The sequence below is a fragment of the Phlebotomus argentipes genome, unplaced genomic scaffold (genome assembly GCF_947086385.1).
Source record: "Phlebotomus argentipes unplaced genomic scaffold, Phlebotomus argentipes genome assembly contig_2, whole genome shotgun sequence".
NCBI lineage: Eukaryota > Metazoa > Arthropoda > Insecta > Diptera > Psychodidae > Phlebotomus > Phlebotomus argentipes.
In genome coordinates this window covers 9,544,482-9,567,102 of record NW_026776162.1, presented here as the reverse complement: position 1 = coordinate 9,567,102, position 22,621 = coordinate 9,544,482, and the positions used below count along the sequence as shown (strand labels likewise).

At 40.8% G+C, this 22,621-nt stretch overlaps 2 protein-coding genes across 3 annotated transcripts; one reads left to right on the top strand and one right to left on the bottom strand.

The window, feature by feature from the left end:
- Positions 1-1,332: 1,332 nt before the first annotated feature.
- Positions 1,333-5,687, top strand: LOC132264655 (pyruvate dehydrogenase E1 component subunit alpha, mitochondrial-like). Its single transcript, XM_059764924.1, has 5 exons — positions 1,333-1,452; positions 1,537-1,590; positions 3,304-3,493; positions 4,133-4,830; positions 5,383-5,687. The coding sequence occupies exons 1-5, from the start codon at positions 1,399-1,401 to the stop codon at positions 5,566-5,568; spliced, it is 1,182 nt and encodes a 393-aa protein (XP_059620907.1). The 5' UTR covers positions 1,333-1,398; the 3' UTR covers positions 5,569-5,687.
- On the bottom strand, positions 5,680-12,655 carry LOC132264653 (motilin receptor). 2 transcript variants are annotated; one of them, XM_059764923.1, is made up of 10 exons: positions 12,141-12,655; positions 9,698-10,572; positions 8,695-8,870; positions 8,501-8,617; positions 7,123-7,412; positions 6,864-7,052; positions 6,348-6,504; positions 6,162-6,289; positions 5,921-6,103; positions 5,680-5,852 (listed from the first exon to the last, which is right to left on the bottom strand). In XM_059764923.1, the coding sequence occupies exons 2-10, from the start codon at positions 9,808-9,810 to the stop codon at positions 5,682-5,684; spliced, it is 1,524 nt and encodes a 507-aa protein (XP_059620906.1). In that variant the 5' UTR covers positions 9,811-10,572; positions 12,141-12,655; the 3' UTR covers positions 5,680-5,681. The 2 variants fall into 2 exon arrangements, with proteins under 2 accessions (XP_059620906.1, XP_059620905.1); XM_059764922.1 differs by having other exon boundaries at positions 9,698-9,827.
- Positions 12,656-22,621: the final 9,966 nt, after the last annotated feature.

Sequence of the window (22,621 nt, the reverse complement as noted above, 5' to 3'; positions counted from 1 at the left end):
AGGGGCAAATTGGTACATCTTGTTTCTAGGCTCAACATTCACAAGCCATTTGGCAATAAAATCCTTTCGACTATTGCGGAAAATTTTCAGGGTTTTAATGGGAGGCGCGAAAGCATCTTTAACTAAGAGTGGGGCAGCTTTGAACAGCGCCTTTTTCGAACTGAAAATTGAACTCAGGTTCTGTATTTTCAATTGAATTGCGTGTATTGTACTTATAAAGTTTGATAGCTTTATGTTTTTCATATTATTTTGTGGCGTTCTTGCAAAAAATTGAAGAAAATAAATTTTCTGTCAAATGTGCCTTTGCTAATGTGTCTCTGCTAAGTTGTAAATCACAGTGAAAGTCCTTTATTAAGTTTACATACCATTAAATAATCTCTTGGTCATGAAATATTGTTAGTTTTTAAATGTTTTCTTTGTTATTTCTTGAGGATTTCACTGTAAAAGTAACTAAAAAATTGCAGTTCAAAATTGCCCCAAAGTTGGGCAGCTTTGTACAGAATGCTGATGAAACGATAAGCCCATTGTGTGGAAAATCCTTACGTTTGAAGTTCATAATCAAGACAACTCAGAAGATCGAATAGAATTTCCCTCCAACGTTTCATCAGTTAAATCACCAAACTACCCCTCTCTCCCCTATCTTATATTTCCACTCAATATTTCTGCAATATCGCTACTATCTCCCCCTTGAATTGAGAGTGGTGCTGAAAAATTGCACAAAATATTCCTTTAATTAGCTCTTTGTGCGATAAATCATAGCATACAATTTTGGGTTACGCGCTGAATTATATGGGTAAATAGGCAGTAAAATCGGTGGAAAATATATTATTTTCGACAAATAATTATTCATGGCAGAAAAATTAGAGTGTGCTCTTCATTTTCAATCAAATCATTCATTAATTCACCATAAAAGAGCTTTAATTTCATGCTCATTCACCAGATTTCACTGTTAATTAGCCGCAAATATCATTGAATGGTTTGATCAATGCATTTAAAGAATCTCCCCCATCGTTATTTATCCGCAGGCAAATTGCGCCTGATTGTGATAATTGGTGGTTGATAAACAAAAATGTACATGAAAGCTGCCGCGGGGAGAAATATATATATATTTTCACAGTGTACAAACATCCACACGAGATGCACGAATAATTCGAGAAATCATCTCATCTCTCTTCAATCTATTAAAAGACTCCCGACAGGCGCGTATTTAGAGCTGTTCAACATCAGAAGTGAAATCAATGAACAACAATTCTTCTGATTTCGCTTCTGCAGAGTTTTCGCACACCAGTGAAAATGCAGGAAAACGGCTCGCGTGAAGAATCCACTGCAGTGTGAATTGATAATTGTGCGCCTTCGCTTGTGAATTTTCACGTGTGCTCTTGAGTTGTTGAGGGAAAAATGCTGAGAAATCTCGTCGCTGACTTGCCCATCTTCTGCCGAACTGCCAACAACGTATTTCACACAAATCCATTTTGCCGTTGGCATTTCGCATGGTGAATCACTGAAATCCCCTTTTTCTTCTCCACTGCCTTTCAGACCACCGTGAAAAGTTCGAGACATTATGCAACAGAAGCAACATTCAACCTTAAAGTGAGTTTTCGCTGGCTGAATCGCGCGAGATCATCTGATCTTGACACTCAACTCGAATTTACGGTGTTCTGAACACACTCGCACACGTCAAACGTGATCCGAATACGACAAGAGTTCTCTGGAAGATGGAATGATTCCATGAGACGCGGTCAATTTCCAATTTCTCCATGACAATTTGTCCTGAGATGACGAGAAAAATTCACCGAAAGGGGATTTCTCAAGGGGGAGATAGTACGATGTGCAAATAAGTGAAGAAGTTGGAAGTGAAAGTGTTCAAATATTCAAAATTATTCTATGATTTCCCCGGAGAAACTGTAAAACAACTCAATCTAAATACCTTCTTTTAGGTTATGTTACTGATTTAAGAGATCTTTAGAGGCTAAATAACATCTAAATTTAATTTTTGTCTCTCATTCTGAAGTAATTTGCACTTTCAGCACTTTATAATATTTTATTCCTGCATAAATGCGATTCCAAGGGGGAGATATTAAGGCCAGAAGTGGAAGTGTTTAAAAACTTACAATATTGCTTCCTTTAGTGCTTCTCTTTGTGATAAATTATCCAGATTTTTTGGATTCAATTCGATTTTTTACATAAAAACTATCCTAAAATTCACTTTCTAGGTTATGTAGCAAAAATTAAGAACAGATTTAATGAATAATTCGAATTCTAGCACATCAATTGACAGAATTCTGCATTCGTATGCAATAAACATTACTTTTCTGGACATTTGATGTCAAGAAACACTGAAGATTGCAATAATTTTTAACATAACCTCAAAAATATTGATTTGCATCTAGAAAATGTTTCTTTACACAACTTTCTCCACAATTTTGACAGTGAATTAGCAATTTGGAGTTCATTGATTAATTATAAGAGATGATTTTGTGCTCTAAAAAGCTTCCAAATGGAATTTTTGAAGATCATTAAGTGATATTTTTGAGGTTATGGTCGGAAGAGATGTCTGAAAAAGCAGTTCTAAGTGGATTCTTACAGAAATCTGGGATAAAAACTTAAAACATTGTAGAAATAGTCTAGAAATTTCAAGTTCTTGACTCGAACATAACCTCACAAATATTATTTAAGCATCCAAGAAGTTCAAGATATGATTTATTCTGGTAAAAAAGATCTTTTTCTGGCTTCTTCTTTCCTACATAATCTCACAATTGATTAAGAACTCTTCACTGATTAGCTTAAAATTTGTGAATTAATCAATAATGAAAAAAGTTCAATTATTTCCCCCTTTTGGGATTTTCAGGCACAGCGCGATTGTGTTTTGCAGCCAAATCGATATACAAAAATACTATAGCGCATTACTTGCTATAAAATATTTGTGTGTGATCAAATATTCGCATAAATAGCAGTGATAAATTTTTGCTGCATCGTAAAGGGAAAATAACATCCCATTAACGCTGTTCGGCAGACACAATGTCACTAAATCCGTGAAAATGCGCTAAACATTTCCCCGTTAAATTTAATATGATGGGAAGTATTTCAGGCTTCCTGGGCTGAAAATACACAGAGATTTTTTTTTCGCCTAAATCATTCAGTCGCGCTGTTTGAACACTGAATGATGCGATGCTTTATTGTCAAGCAAATATTTGGGTTGTTTTGGAGGCAAAAACCGCGCGCTGTATGAGAAATTTCTCCCACACTCGGAATCGCTGCTGAATATTGAATTCAACATATAATGTTGTGTGTGTGTTTTTGCAGCCGTTTCGCCTGCACAAGTTCGAGAGTGGCCCCAAGGAAAAGGTCACGCTGAATCGCGAGGATGCTGTGAAAATGTACAAGGAAATGCAAACGATACGACGCATCGAGACGGCGGCCGGGAATCTGTACAAGGAGAAAATTGTCCGCGGCTTCTGCCATTTGTACTCAGGACAGGAAGCTTGTGCTGTGGGTGAGTTTGGAAGAGACACAGAGAAGAATGGCGGCAACACATTCGCGCGCATATTGAAAATTTATGTCTCATCGTCTTGCATTCTGCATAATGTAGTCCACTTAAAATTCCGCCATCTCTCTCGGTATGCACATGATGAATTTTTCTCACGACGAAACTCCCCAAATAGAATTGAATTTGAAATTTTCATGAAGGCCCACGAGGGATGAAAAATCCTCCGCTGCACGTGGAGGCGCCTGGTGGCGCATGTATGCGACCAGGCGCCTCCACTTGACTACGTGATGAAGATTTCCCTGATTTTTCCCCACTGCCAAGAGGAATTTCCTATGATTTATATTAGGTCATCAGCAGTGACATTTCCCTAAAATTCCCTTGTAATTGTGTGAAACAGAGAAAAATGTTGCATTTTCTGCACAGTTTTTGCTCTTTTCGTCACTTTCACGGTCATTTCCCCATGCAAATTTGCCATTAACACCACATTTTTGCACGATTTTTTGCCTTTTGCAGGAGAAAAGTGGGAAACATAACCTCAAAATTGTTCGAAGACAGTTTCTTTTCACTTTTTCACATGCAAAACACAGAAAAACTCTATTTTTCATTAAGGAATTCTATTTTTTCAATGGCTGAATGTCATTGTAGGGATGAGGAAGGCCATGAGGCCCGTGGACAGCATCATCTCGGCGTACAGAGTGCACGGCTGGACGTATTTGATGGGCGTCCCCATCACGGGCGTGCTGTGCGAGCTGACGGGGCGCCGGACGGGCTGCGCCCGCGGCAAGGGTGGCTCCATGCACATGTACGCGCCCAACTTCTACGGCGGCAATGGGATTGTGGGGGCGCAGATCCCGCTGGGAGCCGGCGTGGCGCTGGCCAACAAGTACCGCGGCGACGGCGGCGTTTGCCTGGCGCTTTACGGCGACGGAGCGTCGAATCAGGGCCAAGTCTTCGAGGCGTACAACATGAGCTTCCTCTGGAACGTGCCGTGCATCTTCGTGTGCGAGAACAATGGCTACGGCATGGGCACGAGCGCCTCCAGATCCTCCTCCAACACGGCGTACTACACGAGAGGCGACGCTCTGCCCGGAATCTGGGTGGACGGCATGGATGTGCTGGCCGTGCGAGAAGCCACTCAGTTCGCCATCGACTACGCCACCAAGACTGGGCCTCTGGTCATGGAGGTCTTCACTTATCGCTACTCAGGACACTCCATGTCCGATCCAGGCACCAGCTATCGCACGCGCGACGAGATCCAGGAAGTGCGCAACACCAGAGATCCCATCATGCTGTTCAGGGACAAAATCACAGACGCCGGACTCGTGTCAGTCGAAGAGATTAAGGTATTGAGAGCGAGATTGAGAGTGTCAAGGGGGAGATAGTGTGGCCAGAATCAATAATTACTCAGTTTTGCGGTTCGAAAAGGAAATTTTTGCACTGGAAATTAAATTTTCACAACTTATTCACAGAATTACAATTTAAAGATAAAGAAAAAGATGATTTTAGAGGCTAAATCGGGGAAAAATAGTCCTGAAGTGAAACATAACCTCAATTTTATTCATTTAAAGACTGATTTTAAGCTAGAATGATTCTAATCGAGGTTCTTTAAGGCCACTCAATTAAAAGTCATCAGATAGATTTTAGTTAGATTTCAGTTAGATTTCAGTCAGATTTTAGTTAAATTCCAGTTAATTTCTCATTTGAGGGTAAAAAACCCAAAATTAACCGCTTATTTGGCAAAATATCGCTGAGTTTGACCTCAGTCATCGTTAAACACAAACTAAAAAGTATCCCGGAAGATAATGTACAAGCATTAGCCATACTATCTCCCCCTTGCTGTCTGTGTGTGTGCAAATTGTGCCTCGTCAGTGAAAACGTCTCAATGTCTCGTGCAGAAATTCGACACTGAAATCAAGAAGGAAGTTGACGCCGCCACAGCGCTGGCCAAGTCAGACGCAGAGATCGAACTCAAGGAGCTCACCACAGATGTCTACTCGGCCAACATCGAGCCCCGCATTCGGGGCGCCCACGTGAATCAGCAGCTCCCGCACTCGTCCCTCAAGAGGGCTGTCAACTTGTAGAGACTCTCCCCTCTTCGCAGCATGCTAATTAAATTCCCTTGTTAACATTTACAAAGACACGCTTCTATGTACAGGGTGAAAGCTCGAGGGTTGCGCCCAAAATAGACAAATGGCTAGAAGTTGTTGGGGTTTGATTTGCAGTCGGGCGAGTGCCGTGGCACCACGGGCAGGATGAGGGATTGACTCCTGGTGAGACTCGGCCGGCGATTGTTGCTGTTTGACTCCGGCAGAAGGACGTGGCGACGCCTCGAGGCGGTGCTGCGACTGCTGCAGTTTCTCATGACCTGCAATCGGGGGAGGAAATCCAAGACATTCAGTGACAATTGAGGGCTGACAATCGGGAGCTCCTCACCTGCTTCCCCTGCCGTGTCATGTCGAATTGATCCGCATCTGAAGGCGTGAGCGAAGGTCGAGGAGCTTGGGAGATTCGGGCATTTGGCTGTCCGCTGGCGCCCAAATAGCTGCTCTTCCGGCGGATGCTCTGCTCCACTGTTCCGCGCGTGGCGTATCGCGAAAACCGCGATGACACAGTGCCCTGAAAGCCAATCCGTCAGTGATATCCTGTTCCCAGAACATCCTGGAATCACACTCACTTGTCTCTTAGGCCGTCGACTGAGCAAATGCGCCACTGTTGCGCGATACTTGGCCGAGAAGGCGCAGTAGAGCAGGAAATTGCAGGCAGCATTCATGGTGACCAGGAAGTTCAGGATGTTGCCCATGGCTAAGGAAAACCAATCATTATTTCACCAGATATTGACACAAGGGAGGTGCAATCTCACCCCGATTGAGGTTCAGCGAGCGCGGGTCGCTCGTCTCAGGCGCCCAGGAAGTGTAGATGAGGAAGATCGCCGTGGGCGTCTGGCAGATGAGGAACAGCAGCACCACCGCAATGAGCGTCACTGTAACTTTGTTCTCCTGGCTGGTGGAAGTGTCGCCCTGTGGGGATAAAAACGTCGCCTCAGGAAATCTCTGCTCGGCATCTCAAGGGGGAGATAATCACTTAATTTATAGCGTTCAATTTAGCTTTATAGTGTCAAGAAGAAGCTTAAATTCCTCAAATACCTGGATTTTACTATTTAAACATTTAAGCGACTCGAAAAGAACTATTTTCAATCAAATGTGAGGTTATGAACTCGCTTTTTTTAACCGAAATGTGCAAAATATCCTCACAAATAACATTTAAGTGTACAGAAGTACAATTCAAATGATTTTCCATTACAAAATTACCCCAAGAAATTCAAAGAAGAGTCACAAAATACATTATCTCCCCCTTGTGGCGCCCCAGCAGGACTCACCTGGCGGGCGTTCGTCATCTGGTGGCGGTTCTTGTGGGATCGATGCACGGCGGCAATGAGGAAGCAGTTGAACGTGGCCAAGAGGATGAGCGGCAAGAAGGTGAAGAGCACAGATGTCATGATGTAGAAAATGGTCCTGTACGTGCTATTCTTTCCTAGTTCCGATGGAATGGCTTTGAAATAGATTTCCTGTGCACGAGAGGACAGAGAGAGAGTGAGAGAGAGAGAGTCGCTGACGAGGGCCATTGAGTGCACTCACCACAACACAGATATCGTCTTTTGAAGTACTGTTGGTAATTTCCTCCGTCTTATTCCCATTCAGCTCATAATCTCCATCCATCTCGGCGTCCACGTCGGACGTCACTTCCAGCGTCGATAGCCACGCCACTGTGCTGGCCTCCACGTCCTCCTGCGTCGCCGGTGACGTGGCGTTGGCCTCCGGGGGGAGGCAGAGCTCTCTCGAGACGCCGCTCACGTGGCGCTCCGTCGTGTCCAGCTGGTACTCGAAGGACGTCGTGCCGGTGAGCAGGAAGCACAGCACGACCACGACTTTTGGGCGTGCCGGGAATTTAATTGGTACTTTTCAGAGAATTTAGGGCTTCTGGGGTAGCTTTAAAACTCACAGGGTGAACTTTATAGTTCACTGGATTTTGGGATTAACTGCTGTTTGACTTTACTGTGATAACGATGGCCAATGCAAGAAGTCAGTATTGGCAAGCGTCCTAAAAGTACAACTTTGCCTTCCTTTGGAAGGTTGTTGTGCAAGTAATAGAGCACTGTATAACACAAAATGTAGTTACTTTTGGCTGCTCTAGTTTTGGTCAGAGTTTCATTCCAGCAAATGTCAATAAAATAGTTCGATAAAGCAATAAAGAAAGAATAATTTGCGTTTACTGAGCATTATATAGAAATTAAGCTGAGTGTTCACTTTAAGCTCCGCCCTCTCTTATGCTCCGCCCATTGCCTTAGGTTTCACCCTCAAATTAGCTTCAAAATCTCCCGAGAATTCATTTGAATATCCAATAATAATTATTAATTATTACTTGTTACTTCTCCAGACGAAATTACACTCGCATGAGCAACAGCAGTGCTTCTGATTTGAGGTTTAATTGCATCTTAAACTACAATTACACCAGTAACTTAATATGGCCAATTGGGGTGGAGAATCGAGTTTGCAGGAGCTTCTCAGCACTTCACTCAATCATGTGCATGAATGTAAATCTTGTCCAATTAGTGCTATAGTGAAATTCAACCTATAAACCCTCTGGCAGAGCATTAGTCCGCTTCTTATTGCTCGTGAGCAGTGCATTGAATAATAGTGCTTATAAATTGCACGGCCGCAATTGTTAGGGGTGATTCTCTTGATATCGAGTGGGGAAAGCGACTCAACTTCCCACCCCATCATAATTCGCAATGAACTGTTTACGGAGATGTACATGGATTTCGAAATAAAGTGGCGAGCATGAGATTTGAGTGTTTAGCCATTCCATTTGGGATGTAATGGCTGGCGTGGGAGTTAAATTAATTAGGCAAGATCAGCGCAATTGGAATCTCTGCACAAACAACGAGCAATTAGTGATGACAGCCACTCGTCTGGGGGCGCTTTCGGCGATTTGTGTCAAATAATGTGAATTTACCGGCGATGACCCGCTTGGCCCGTGACTCTGTGCAGAGAATCTGACCCCGAATCGGATGACAAACGGCAATGTAGCGCTCGATGGTGAAGCTGACCGTCAAGTAAATGGACGAATATGCTGCAAGAGAGTGGGCGGTTTGTATTATTTTCCATCCACACAGTGCAAAACTTTCGCAATATTCGAGGCAAACTCACATGAGGCGTCGCAGAACCAGTGGGACAGGCCGTACGTTCGCCAGTATAGCTCATACTTGGCGCGGTTGATGTTGGGATAGTGCTGCAGCGACAGGATGAAGTTGAACAGGAGGAATACCATATCGGCCACAGCCAGTGCAGTTAAGTAAACATTTGTCGAGCATCTCATGCGTCTCCTGCAGCGCAAGGGCTTTTTTATTGTCTCCAATTATAAACAATGTACAGTCAAACAGTCTGTCTGTGATGTCTTTGGGGTGTTCTCTGCGGTGGGAAAGTCTTTCGGGGGCGAAACTTTCCCTCAGAAATGAAGCAAGGAGGAGATATTTAAACTACAAAAATCTCATAATTGTTCTTCTGCTGCTAGAAATTGAGTTTTTCATCATTATGTCAGTTTTCTTGACATTATTGTTCAAGAAATTACCGGTTTATGTCGTTTTTTTCTATAAATTTGACTAAAATCACTATTTTTCAATCATAACCTCAAAAAGTATTAACAAATCTTTGATTTTCATTGAAAACACACTAAAGAGCAAAATTTGGCAGTATTAAAGTGTCTGAAAATGTACTTAAAATGCGAATAATTCTTCTTCAAAACCACATTTTTGAGGTTATAAATTGAGAAACAGTAAATTTTGATGCTTGATTCTATACAATATATCCAAAAAGACACAGAATCTGTCTTTTTATTATTCTCCGAACGCAGAAAAGACAGAGAAATTCAAAATCCCTGATAATTCTACTTTTCACCATAATATCTCCCCCTTGGGCATGAATGCTTCGGGGTTTCTTCTGGCAAAACTCTTCTGTGGATGTTTCTATTTGGAAACTTCAACTATCCAGCTAATAACTTGTGTATTTTGTGGCATAAATACGATATTGTGAGATATTTGCAATTTGGATTGAATAGAAAATTTGACACCCGAAGCAATTGGCAAAGGGTGGATTTCGGAGGTGTTTCTTCGGAGATGCAAAAGCGAATGAGTTGAGGACATATTGAGCATACCTCGTGAGGACAATGACGGTGACAAAGTTGCCGAGAACACCAATGATAACGACACATGGCACGAGGATTCGCTGAAAGCAATATCTCAGCGACTTGAGGGTGTCATCTTCCATGGTCGATGGCTGATTGGCTGCAAGGGAAGAGATGAATGTAGAGCAGCGATGGGCAGAGCAATTCCACCACAATCTATCTGCAACTTTAGGGCACAGCAGAGCCCTTCTGTCCCCTAAATCGAGGGGGAGGGGGGATTCAGAGCCTCGCTATCAATTGCTCGTAAACATCTCGAAAAGTTTCTGTATCACAGAAGCTCCCGAGCACCACATGCAACCCTCCAGCCTCTACCACCCCCTCCGGAAAAGCCCACTCTCTCTCTCTCGCTGGTTTTTTCCCCGACAAGAGGTTTTCACCTCAGTGCCACATGTCGAAAATCCTGGTACTACATTTTTAATAGCCGCTCCACACGACGCCCCACTTGTTCGGTGCTCAACCATTGTCCGGATATGTCGGGTGGGTTTTCAGCACTTTTTTGCGCACCCCTCTTATGTGCTTTATTATTGTTTTCCACCTCCATCGCACACTTGAGCGCAAAACTCCCGCTTTTATGCTCTTATGCCCATCCTTTCGCATTCAACATATGGCGCTGACGTGTACAATACTTGTGAATGTCCCCGTGACTGTTTCAGCCTCGCTCCTGCGATGTATTTAAAGTCCACCACTGTGGTTGATACCGCAGACTGAATGGGGGGATGGCATCGCGCAAGGGAGGCTTACAGCATTTTGAGGCGCTTTTCAGTCCACCCGGCAATAGAGAGACCGCCAACTTTCCACCCCTTCTAAGCTGGGTTGTAATGCGAAATCCATTGGAGTGATCCGCGCTGGAGGATTTTACAGAGATTTTATTGCCAGAAAAACGCAGCGAAATATAATAAAAGAAGTTTCTCTCAATTTAAATGTGGATCTATTGAAAACTTCCCCGAAATATGCAATATCTTCCCTAATAACTGACAAAAATGAGTGAAAGAAGCAAGTCACAAGGCGATTTCTGAGGAAACTTTATGCTCTCAATCAAATAATTAAATAAAATAATCAAAATTTGATTATTTTTCAGGTAAACTTGGAAAATAATCAAATATATTCAAATAAATAAGATTTGAAATTATATTTAAATATTTTCTGAATATTCAAATAAAATTTTATTACCAAATCGAGGCATCTTACGCTCCGAATATAATTTAATCAATTAAATTTTATATAATTATATTCAAATTTTAATTAAATATTCAGAAAATAGTAAAAAAAAAACCCATTCCTAATAAAAATCACGAATAATCAAGAGAATTATTGAATAATTCTCTGAACTGACTTTGTCTCATTGTCCGATAGACTTAAGAGCCTCCAAAACTCTGTGTAAGCTGATAAAATTCCTGCGAAAACGTGGTAAATTTGTGCAATGGGCGGAGCGTTCGAGTGGGCGTGGCAGATTTTCATTCACGAAATCTCTGAATTTCATGCGCTCAAGAATGACTCGATGATGTCAGCTGAAAGTCATTACATAAAATACACTGCGACTATTATGAATGTGTCCTAAAATTAGTCTTTCTAATAAAGTGTGATTATAAAACTGGTGATAATTCATTGGCTCAAGATGTGCGAAATTGCCAAGAAATCTGTAAACACTGCACTTGCGGAATTGCCATGATTGATTTGCAGCATTCAATGTCAAGAGCGCAATCTTGAGCGCAATACAATGTTCAGGAATGGGTGAAGTTGTGAATATAATGAGTGAGTAATTTTCCTCTAATTGCCGCTCTAAATTACAAATCTAACCGCACATTTCGCTAGCAAATGGCCCAACTTTCAATTGGCTCAAAAGTGCTGATGGATGGAATCTGGTTGGCAGAAAAGTATTACTGCAGAATTTTATAACTCAATCAATAAAAATGTAGAATGTTTTTGAGAAAATTGTTTGGATTATATTCTATTTTGCGCTCAACGCTCATATTTATCACGATCACCAGAGGAAAATGACCAATAAATACGGAGGGTGGGAAAGGCGATTTGGTTTTAAAGACGCACGCAATTTGGGTGATTTTAGTGGCCATTGAGACTGGATATTTAGAGACTTTTCCACGAATTTCCACTGAGTCAAGTGTCTCGATTGGATAGTTGGCATTTTATTATGCTCTCGGCGAACATTGCGTCACGTTGGCGGGGGTGGAAAGACGTGCGGAAAAGCTCTCGCGGAAATATGCATTCAACAGCTGGTGTCCATCGTAAGTTCACTTCACACACTCACAGTGAATTTTCTATAATTTTATTCCTGGGTGGAAAATAAACCTCAATTGCTGGCATTGGCGCAATTTGAATCTGTGCGGTCGTCCAGCTGGTGAATTTGATACATTTTCATGGCTGAAAGACTTATTAATGCTATCTAGAGGCTTACATAAACACCCGCGAAGCAAGGCTGATTATCGTTGATGCCGCCTGTGAATTTTTTTTTTTCTTTTCAAACTTGGCTGCGCGTGTTATTTCTGTTCCATTGCGATAAAATTACTATAAACACATTTCTCGCCTCCTCCTGAACCATTAAATCCTATACTAATAGAGAAAGCCAACACTTTTCCGCCTTTCTGGCCAATGAGGAAGACCTTTTCAGAGTGTTGAAGCTCAAGGTTTCACTTCCGCTCATTTAACATTCAACACGCACGACACTTGCAATCACGCGCACTCTTGCAATTCACACGCGCGTGATTGATCACCTGTCACGCCGTCCAATTGCAACTTCCGCGGATCTCTGGATCGCCAGAGAGAGAGTGAGAGAGAGAGAGATTCGAGACGGAATCTCTGATGTTTGATCACGGAGGACGAACAGTGACTGCCATCGAGTTGAGCCCGAAATAAACCTGCGCGCCGCTGAGCCGCGAATTATGGGTCGGCGATGAAAAATGGTGGAAAAGCCACACTGTTCGGGGCGAAAGCTGAGCAAAAGTGTGAGCCACTCGTGAGTCGTGATCGCGTCTGACTTCTGGACGCTAATTTCCGCGCGCGCGAACCAGCAAATCTTATAATTATAATGTGCTGGCCGTGCGCCAAACGCCGCGCCGTGTTAGTCAATAAAGAGGAGGTTTGTCCGTCTTGCGGATCATAATATTTTAAATATATACTCCAATGGGCCGATCACTGATCAATACTCAGTCGATCGATCCTTAAGTCACTTTGATTAATTGATCTGCGTCTCGGCGCAAAAGCGCCTGCAATTGCAGAGCCACAAATCCGATTTTCGTGCGCACTTTTCAAGCTTGATGGAATGCGCTTGAGTAATGAAGTGAATTAATTGTTTGGCAAGCGAATTTTCACCACCAATAATTCAATCACTTTTCGCAATAACTTCATTATCACTTAATTATTAGACTTAATTTCGGCGAGAGAAATTTGTCTTGAAATCGTTCTTTCATAACTGCAATAAATCGCAGAAGAACTTGTTGCGAACAAGGGGGAGATAATATGGCTAGTAGTGGTGTACAGATCCGTAGAAGTTTATGGAAGTGAAAGTGCTTCAATTTATGCAATATTTGGTCCAAAAGCTTTGATTTTCTGCTGATTATTTTACTCTCAGGAATAAATTTTTATCCAAATCGTAATTTTGACGTATTTTTCTAGGTTATGTGACTAATTTAAGACTCAACAACATTTAAAAGTGGAAATTCTTGCGCCTAAACTCGTGATTTTGGAAGCTACATTTTTTTATATACGATTTTTGAACTAATTCTAATCCAGTTCGTCATTTTGACATATTTTTCTAGGTTATGTTAATAAGTAAAAGTGAAAAATTAGTTTAAAATAGAAAATATTTCACTGAAAACGGAATATTTTTCATTTAATAATACAAAATTGTGTATTTTTACTCAATAAAGATTGCCGAAAAAGTTCAAATCAAACATAACCTCAAATTTTCACTTCACAACACCAAATTTTGAGCTAGAAATTAAGAATGCAATATCGAAAAGTGCAAATAAAGGCAGAAAATCATCAATAATAGTCTGAAAATCAGAGTAATTAAGTTGCTGGTTAGATTGCAGTTAGATTTCAGTCGTAAAAGTGTCAGAAAGTGGTGTACAGATTTAAGCTACATTATCTTCTCCTTGATTGCGAATTTGTTCAATTTTATAGATAACGATGACGAGATTTTTCTCTGTGATCTTCAATCTATAGATTGATTTCCATCTGTTTGTGCTTTGAAGCATTCTCTCATCTCCTTGTGGATATTTTTGTGCGGCAATATTTTGATTTTTTTTCCTCAAGCCAGAGAAATTTCATTGACTTCACTGGCAGTTCTGCTTAAGAAACTCACACTGGTGAGATTTTCATCGTTGTGAAATTGACACTCTGTCAATGATTATTATTTGCCCTGTGAAGTCACACAAAACTCACGAGACTTTCTCAGAAAATTGATGAAGAAGAAACTCTCGTGATTTTCACACACATGCTATTAATCAAATTTCATTGAATGCATCCTTGACGCGTTGATTGCTCGAAATGTATCGAATTCTGTTGAATTTCCTCGGGGAAAAATCCATGTTAAGTCACACATGAAGTGAGAAAATGTTCACATTGTGCATGTAAAAGTCAAATCCGTTTGATGTGCATCTCCAGACATCTTGGAAGAAAAGGACGCCAAAGAAGTGTTACAATGAAAAATTGAATACCAACGCGGACTTCAAATGAGTTTTGTGCTGTCGGAAAAGTTCTTTCGCACTTCTTCTTTTTTTTCTGCTGAAGTGACTCAAGAGGACTTTTATTGAAAGTTTTATTTGATTTCTATCTCGTGAACAATTCACAGCACAGTTTTCAACGATGGAAGTCCTCAAAGGCGAGCAGCGAAGAAAAATGCGGGGAAAAAGAGAGATGCAGAAGGAAGTATAAAAAGTCAGTTTAATGATTGAGTTTTGCAAAAGTTTTCCCTGTAATTATACACATAATAATTGTGGTGCGCGATTTCATTATTCAATTTCTCTCTCGCACACAAAAGAATCGACATAGAAATGTTGAAGATTTGCGAGGCAAAGATGGCAGAAAAGAACTTTTCTATAGCAATTATTTTAATGTAACTAACTGTTCTCATTTTGCAATTTGCGACTAATTGCAATTACTGGGAAATCTCAATGTATTTTCTCAAGTCCAAGACAGACATCACAATAGGAAAACCACATTAAGGGACACTTTCTCTGGGCATTTTCCCTGGGAATTCCTTCGTGTGTCTTAATTGGGCGTAAGCTGATTAAGTGACAAACTCTAAATAATGAGATTCCTTTGAGCACCAGCCCGAAGATTCCGCCTCGCATCTTCTCGGCACGACCACAGAGAGGAACTTCCTGTAAAGTAGGACAAAGAACACATGAAGCATTTCCTGAATTTTCATTATCCTCCAGTGAGTGAAAAGCTTCGCTAAAGACACGAGTAAATACAAATGTGTTTTTTTCCTTCCTTTTCTCCTCCTGTAAAAATCCCTGACAAAAATGTCATAATTTCAATTTCACCATCGTGTCCAGTGAGAGAGCTTTTCATCTTGCCAAAGCCTCTTCCGCAATCCTGTGAATGGAAATGCGCTGAAAAGCTCCTGGACGAGTGTAAAAGTGAATAAAAGCACCTTCCATTGGATGCTCGAGTTGCAAAATATTTTTCATCTTCGATGTGTGACACATTTTCCACAGCATCCCTTCGTGCTATTTCGCATTCTACACCGTGACGAAATACCCTTGAAAGGGAAGCTCCTGGCATTTGCCAAGCACAATATCTCCAAGGCGAAAAGCATATGAGAGATATTTTCCCATGCATAAAACATGCGATTGAAAATCATGCAAGGAAAAATCCAATGCCTTTTCACATCCTTCAAGTTTGAACGGAAGGAGCAGAGAAATTACATCTCAAGATTCAAATTCCTGTCCATCGAGAGCTCTCGTGCGTGTGTGTCGAAAAGCTGCCTCACAACCATGATTTGCTATGCCACAAAGTTTGTTGTCTTACCTCAGGTATTATCTTGCAATTATTGCGCATAACAGAGAGCTTAATTTCGCTTAGTAATCAAACAAATTTCTCAGGTTATTCAATTATTGTACAATTACCTCAAGTGCATTAATAATATCGAACCCAAATCTCCTTAGGAAATGATAATAATGGGAATTCAAGGCATTTCTGGTTTATCTTAAGCAAGGAGTGTGAAGTGAATTATTGAGAAAAAATCACTCTTATTTCCTCTTGATGTTTTCATTGAGATATTCTTCAGATTGTGAGATTGAGGAGGATTTTTCTCAAGCAGTTGATTGAAGAGAAGAGGATAAAAACACAACAAATCATCCCTGAAAAGAATATGGAAAGCTCGTGATAAGCTTTCTATATCAACTTGAGATGTGATTGTGAAGAAAGTCAACAATGTTTAGTGCCAAGGGGCAGATATTATGGTTGGAAGTGGTGTACAATTTCATGAAAGTGTTTAGGAATTTAAAGTGGCAAAATATTTAGAATATTTGCATTGCAAAAGCTTCTGTTATAACACATTGAGGTATTTTCTAATTTATTTTGCGTGGAAAAATTAATTTTATTGCTTTTTTTAGGTTATGTGATTGATTTAAAACAGATTCTAGTAATTAAATAACCCTCGAAATAATTAAATTTGTGTTTAATCTAGGAATAATTTTGATTTTTCTTGGCAGAATTGAGTGTTTGTGTTCAAAATACCTTTAAATTGGGTGAGAAAAAGCTTAAAAGTCAAACATAACCTCAAAAATGTCCTTTTACCCTAGAATAATGTCACTTTTATTAGTTTTTTCTGCGGTTTGTACTTTATTATCCAGTAGAAATAATTGTGATATTTCCTAAATTTAGTCATTTTCACATTTCAAAGGATTTAAATTACTCAAAAAGGTCTTAAAGCCGATTTTCATAACCTCACAATTCAGTCAGAATTTTTTTTAAGCATTTTCCTAAGATAAAATTAAGAAATCAAGACAGAAATTGTTTATGAACAAATTCCAAGACATTAAGATCATTTCTTACAATATGAAATCCAAATATCTAAAAAGCTTAAACTTCTTCAGGCGCAAAAACATTTAAGATATATTATCCTCCCCTTGCTAAAAGCTCAAAAATATAGAATTTGATTTATTGATCTATCAATTTGTGATATTTTGCTGATCAGTGATTTTACACATGTTTTATTTATCGTGGATTTTCCTACTAATTTCCCTCCAGTTCTTAACATTATCTGGGAATCCTTGAAGAGCTGCTCGGCTAAAAATTGCGCCTCTCAAGAGATTGAGGATTAGCTGGGTGAATCATGACGCCTCTGGCGTGGAATAATTACTGCCAATTTATGTACATCATTCATAAAACGACTTATGTGCTTGTGGGATGACTCTCAAGGCTCTGGCAGAGGAGAAGATCAGAGAGAAAAAAGCTCCAGCATTGAATAATTCGGCATATGAAGCTGCGGTCAGCCAAAATAGCTCATCTATTTTCATCATATGCCGCCTTTTATGGCCCAATTCATCGATTTATACATTCTCGAGTGCCTTTTTCACCATACTTGCGAAAGAGAGAGAGAGAGAGAAAGTTTTTCCAGGGCTTTTCCAGCAGCGATGCGCTATTTATTTTGATATTGTCCCAAATTTCCCGTGTATCCATTTCTGCAAATTTGGCTTTAAATGCGGAAAGCTTGTACGTTGTCGCAAATATTTCTTGCTTTTCCTCCGCGCGCCCATTAAATATGAGCCAAGCATTAGCGTTCGGGATTATTCTTCATGTCGACAATTTCTGGCCAAATCCACTCCGCGCGCAGGTCATTGATAAAACAAACAATAGAGAGAGAGAGCTCCTCCGGTCACCCCCAAAACACCCCCACCCACCCCCCAGACGCCCTGAGAACTTCGGGGTACTTGTGTATTTGTTTTATCGTTTCAACAGAACAAGCCATCATTCATTTATTCATGCGTTTCCGTCACATTGTCGCTGAGCGAGCAATATTCCTTGCCACATGCAATATTTATGATGATTTCGTGCGTTGTCACTCACCCCTTGGGGGGAGGGGAGCCCATCCTGTGCACCCCCAACCCCCCATTTGATGCGCCCATTTGCCATTCTGGGAGACAATCTCAAATTATTGCGTGAATCGGCGCATTAATTTGGCCCGTGATTAATTATCATCATCAAAGCTCGCGCGCGCACGCTTTTGGCGGAAAGCTTAAGCAATGGGAAAAATCCCTTTTAGAATAATTGGCAAAATTTTAATTCAACATAAAAGCTTTCCCAGAGAAAATCACTTATTAAACACATGCGAAAGGGGTTTATTCTATTGTGAGAATTTCCCATTGAGAGGCATTTATCATGGGCAAATTGGCCTCTTGGTTGTTGAAATGAAGGAATAGATCAAATACTCAGGCATAATTAATAAATTGCAACGACCAAAGGGATCGTTTGTGAGTGTGGAAAGTCAATCCCTTGACTTATTATCCTTACTACAATCCGCATATGAATATTGAACACTTCCTGATGAAGTGTAATTGAAAAATGGGGGTAAAAAATGAGTTTAACTTGTGGGGAAAATACACAGAATTTCAGCACATTTGACTCGTGGAATCGTCAAGGGTTGAGAAAAATTTACATAGAAATCCCATTTCATGGCGAATCCTCGCAATAACCACCGAATGCATCTTCCAGCGAAGGACTAAATTATAAATGACTGTTTCATTTAACTTTTTCCGTCTCTTAATTGCTTTTGCATGGACTCGCCAGAAGGTTTCACCCGCGACTTCATCTGCAAGAACGTGCATTTTTCCACCCCTTTTTCGCGCCGCGCGGGGCGGAAAGGAAAACGACTTTTTGGATTTAATTTAGACACACTTTCATCACTGCAAACTCCTCCAATTTGCGTCCTTCTGCAAGGAATCACTTGAGTTTTAGAGCGAGCTGTTTGGCTATCACAAATTGTGTCAATAAATCAGAAAATAATCCCAGCGCAGTTTAAAGTGATGCACGAAAGTGTGGAGGAAGGATTTAATACGTTTGGGGATAAATTTCAATTTGAACTACACAATTTCCCACCAATTCGAGCGCATTGGCAGAAATGGCCAAAATTGAAATGCCGGATGAGTAAAAATACGGTGAAACATCATTCACAAACACACAGAGAGAGCATTTCAATTAAATATACTGCAATTCACAAACAATTATTTCCCTTTTTCTCGCGTCATTTGTCAAAATTCAGGCATTATATAAAAAACAAGGGGGAGATAATACAGTCAGAAGTACTTAAGAAGTGGAAGTGTTGAAAAACCTACAAATTTCCTGTCTTGAATTCTGCTTTAACTGACAAATCATCGAGATTCTTTGAATTTTCTTCGATTTTCACGCAGAAACAAACGTAAGAATCTTTTTTCTAGGTTATGTAACGAATTAAGAACAGATTCAGTGAATAATTCGCATTCTAGCACATATATTCTGGAAGTCCTTGACAAAATTTAGCATTTGCAAGCAATTAACAGTGCTTTCTTGATCTTTTGCTGCCAAGAAACACTGAAAATTGTGCTAAGATTGAACATAACCTCAAAAATAGTCATTTAGTTTGATAAAATGTCCATTTTAACAACTTTCTGGACAATTTTGAGTGAAAATCAGTAATTTTAAGATCATTGGCAAATTTTGAAGATTTCTGAGTTATATTTTTGAGGTTATGATCAGAAAAAATGACCAAAAACAGCGATTTTAAATCGATTTTTATAGAAATATCGAACGAAACCTCAAGAGATTCATTATTTTTTGGGAATTAGTGCGGAAAAAGCCTACAAATTTAATATTCTAGAAGTGTCAGGGAAATTTGGAAGTGTTTTGGAAGTGTTGTACAGATTTCAGGCATACTAGCTCCCCCTTGAAAGTATAAACATTCGGTCAGAATTTAATTTAATGTTTGTCCACTCAATATAACGCCCGCGAGATCCGCGCGACTTTCTGATTGATTGACATCGAAATTGGCCAATTGCACACTCCACGAAAGGTTATTTGCATAATTCAGTGGCACTTTTTTTTCCACCCCCTCCAGACTTTCCGCCACATAAATTTGGTGCTCGACAATTTTTCAATAGGCGCGCGCGAGAGTTTTTAATTATTTTTCCAGTGGCCGTAAATTTGGTGGGAAATCGCCCGAAAGTGCTGCATCACTTCAAATTTCAGTCCTGAGAGGGACAATAAAGCATTCACAGGGTAATAAATGGATGGAATTAATCTTCATAATTAAGAGGTCACCACTAAGTGGATTCACAGCGAATATACAGTTTGGTCATTGCATGTAATTGATAGTGATAAGAGCGCATAAAATGCAATCATAAAACACTATTAGCACCTGTCGCGGGTTTTAGAGTATAGTTTTTAGCGTAGCTTTTTGGTTTTGCACAGCCAAAGAGAGTCATAAAAGTGCAAAATAAATGCAGAGCCAGTAAAATTTAACGACTATTGGTGAGATTTGATTCATTGCTATTTGGCACAGAATAAGCAATTAATGTTGTACATTTATTTTTAACGACGGATCACTTTATTTGTCATGTTAACCATGGAAAAAGGGAAATATATTTGCTCTGAATTGCTTAAATCAATGTATTTCTCAGGCATTGCGCGGTTTGGTTGGAGAGAAAACAATATGAGGCTCCGCCCATTCAAATGCCCCGCCCATTTTGGCTTTCTGTGTTCGAAAAGAATGAATTTAGCATGTTAAACAATTCAATATGATCAGTGATTGTCAAGGAAGGGGCGGAGAATGCAAGTGGGCGGGGCTTATAAAGCTCTCCAGTCTGTGTTGCAGATATGACGTTTGGTGCTGAAGCCATCGACTAGTTAGCACTTCATTGTTGTGCTTGAATTTTACAGCATGTGATGGTGATTCGATGCGCGCCCGGCGAATTGCGTGGAAAAGCCGAGAGGGTTGACTTTTCGCTGGCAGCTGCAAATATAATTAACGACATTCTGTTTTCTTATCGCTCCGCCACATGCAACAGCCTTGAGCTGCCGCGGATGGCACGTATAAGTAATCAAGTGTATGTGCTCGGATTTCCACGGACTGCGATGCAGTATTTGCACGGTCTGTACGTGATCTGGGACGGGATGGCATTGAACACTCTGGCAAGATTTCATCTCCAATTGCTGGGTGTGGGGATTGTGCATGCAAAAATCGCACATATCGAGAGGGTGGGTGGTCTTTGGCGGCGATGGGGTGGAGTGAATTGCTTGTTGTCGCCTCCGTCGTGGCAATCAAAATACCTTGTCAGCTCCAGCAAACATATATTGTGGTACATTGAGCACTTGAGCGCACTCCCTCCAGTAACTCCCGTAACGAGCTCCATCCGCCCATCTCGCCGAGGAGCCCCACAGTGATGGCGAGGGGTGGCAATGCAAAATTCCATTACAATTCCCCACTATCAAAGCGACACTTATTCGCCCTTCGGAGCTCCTCTGCATTCATTGTCATCATCGTGGCTCACACTCTCTGCACACTTGCGGAGTTCTTGTGTCACCCTCAGCAAATCGCCATCCTGTCCTTGTCCCGCATCCTCTTGTTCCACCTGTCACTGGGCTCCTGTTGTGGCAGGTCGAGAGAGTGAAAGAGAGTTGTTCCATCCCCCGAAATTGGCAACATTTTCACTCAAATTTCATTCAAGACTCCTTCAGCAACTTGTACAATATTTCCCGGTGAGTTTTCCCGGCGAGAATTCATCCCTGCGATGGAGTTTCTATTCATTACATCGCCTCAGCATGCAAAATAATTGCCCAGAGACTCGCAGAACTTCATCATCAACTTTGGCATGGGCAGAGAATATGCAAGAGTGTGTTTCATCTGTGCGATGGCAAGACAAATGTACTGTTTTTCTCCCCATCTCAGCAAATCCCGAACCGGAGAATACATGCATAATGAGATTTCGGTGGAAATTGATACATCATCCTCACTTTAACGATGAAATGTGGGTGAAGAAAGTGAAGAGGAAAGTACAATAAATCAAATAGAATTCCTCAAGCGATTATTTTCCACAAATCCACGATTATTCTGCCTGATAAGGAGGAAAAAGAAACTTTTCCACGCGCATCACGAAGAATGCCAGAGACGCCTTGAGAGGCTGTGATTCTCAATTTCACCCCTTCAAAGTGCACCAAAACTTTCTCCCTCAATTCCACTGTGTGATCCGTGTGATCTTTTCTGGGGTGGTTTTCCATATCAGCGACAGATAAGTGATTGTGCCGTGGAAAAAGTTCCAGGGAGAAAATAGGGCGATTCGAAAGAATGCAAAGTTTCTCTTTTCTCTGAAAATAAGACGAACTCAAAGCTCAATTTAAACTCCTTTTTTTCCAACATGCAAACGCAAATCGATAAGGGATGCGTATTGGTTGATTTGGTGGCGAATGAGGGTGAAATCATATGTCTTGACGAGGGGGTGAAAATCTTCAAATGATGAGATTTTTAAAGTGAATTTCCCGTCACACAATTTCTCATCAAACTATATCCGTTTCCGGGCCACATCTAGACCCAGTAAATTATTTACCTTTTTCACCCCCTTCGGAGGCATTTTAGCACAGCATCTTCGCCGCCTCGAGAGCCCCAATAAATAAAATGAAATATGCCGGCAGCTATACTTCCGGGAGTTGCTTTTTTGCCACTCAAAGTTCGTTTGAGTGCTAAAAAGGCCTTCCAAAGTCGCCCCGACACCACCCAAATGGATAAAAGAAATCACTGGTGCGCTGCTGAGTTGACATTTGCCTAGAAGATTGATTTGCTATTCAGTCCAGAGTTGGTGTTGCGCCTAGAAGAATTTTTTGGGGTGTAAATTTACTGTGATAGCGACAATTTCGTACGTTCAGCTTCTGCTTTCTAGTACTGTTCTGCGCATATCT

Coding starts and splice junctions, on each gene's coding strand:
- LOC132264655 (XM_059764924.1), top strand. CDS start 1,399: ATGCTGAGAAATCTCGTCGCTGACTTGCCCATCTTCTGCCGAACTGCC. Junction 1,453..1,536: donor TCTGCCGAACTGCCAACAAC/GTATTTCACACA, acceptor ACTGCCTTTCAG/ACCACCGTGAAAAGTTCGAG. Junction 3,494..4,132: donor ACAGGAAGCTTGTGCTGTGG/GTGAGTTTGGAA, acceptor ATGTCATTGTAG/GGATGAGGAAGGCCATGAGG.
- LOC132264653 (XM_059764923.1), bottom strand. CDS start 9,810: ATGGAAGATGACACCCTCAAGTCGCTGAGATATTGCTTTCAGCGAATC. Junction 7,413..8,500: donor GGCCAAGCGGGTCATCGCCG/GTAAATTCACAT, acceptor CACGCCCAAAAG/TCGTGGTCGTGCTGTGCTTC. Junction 5,853..5,920: donor TGACACGGCAGGGGAAGCAG/GTGAGGAGCTCC, acceptor CCCCGATTGCAG/GTCATGAGAAACTGCAGCAG.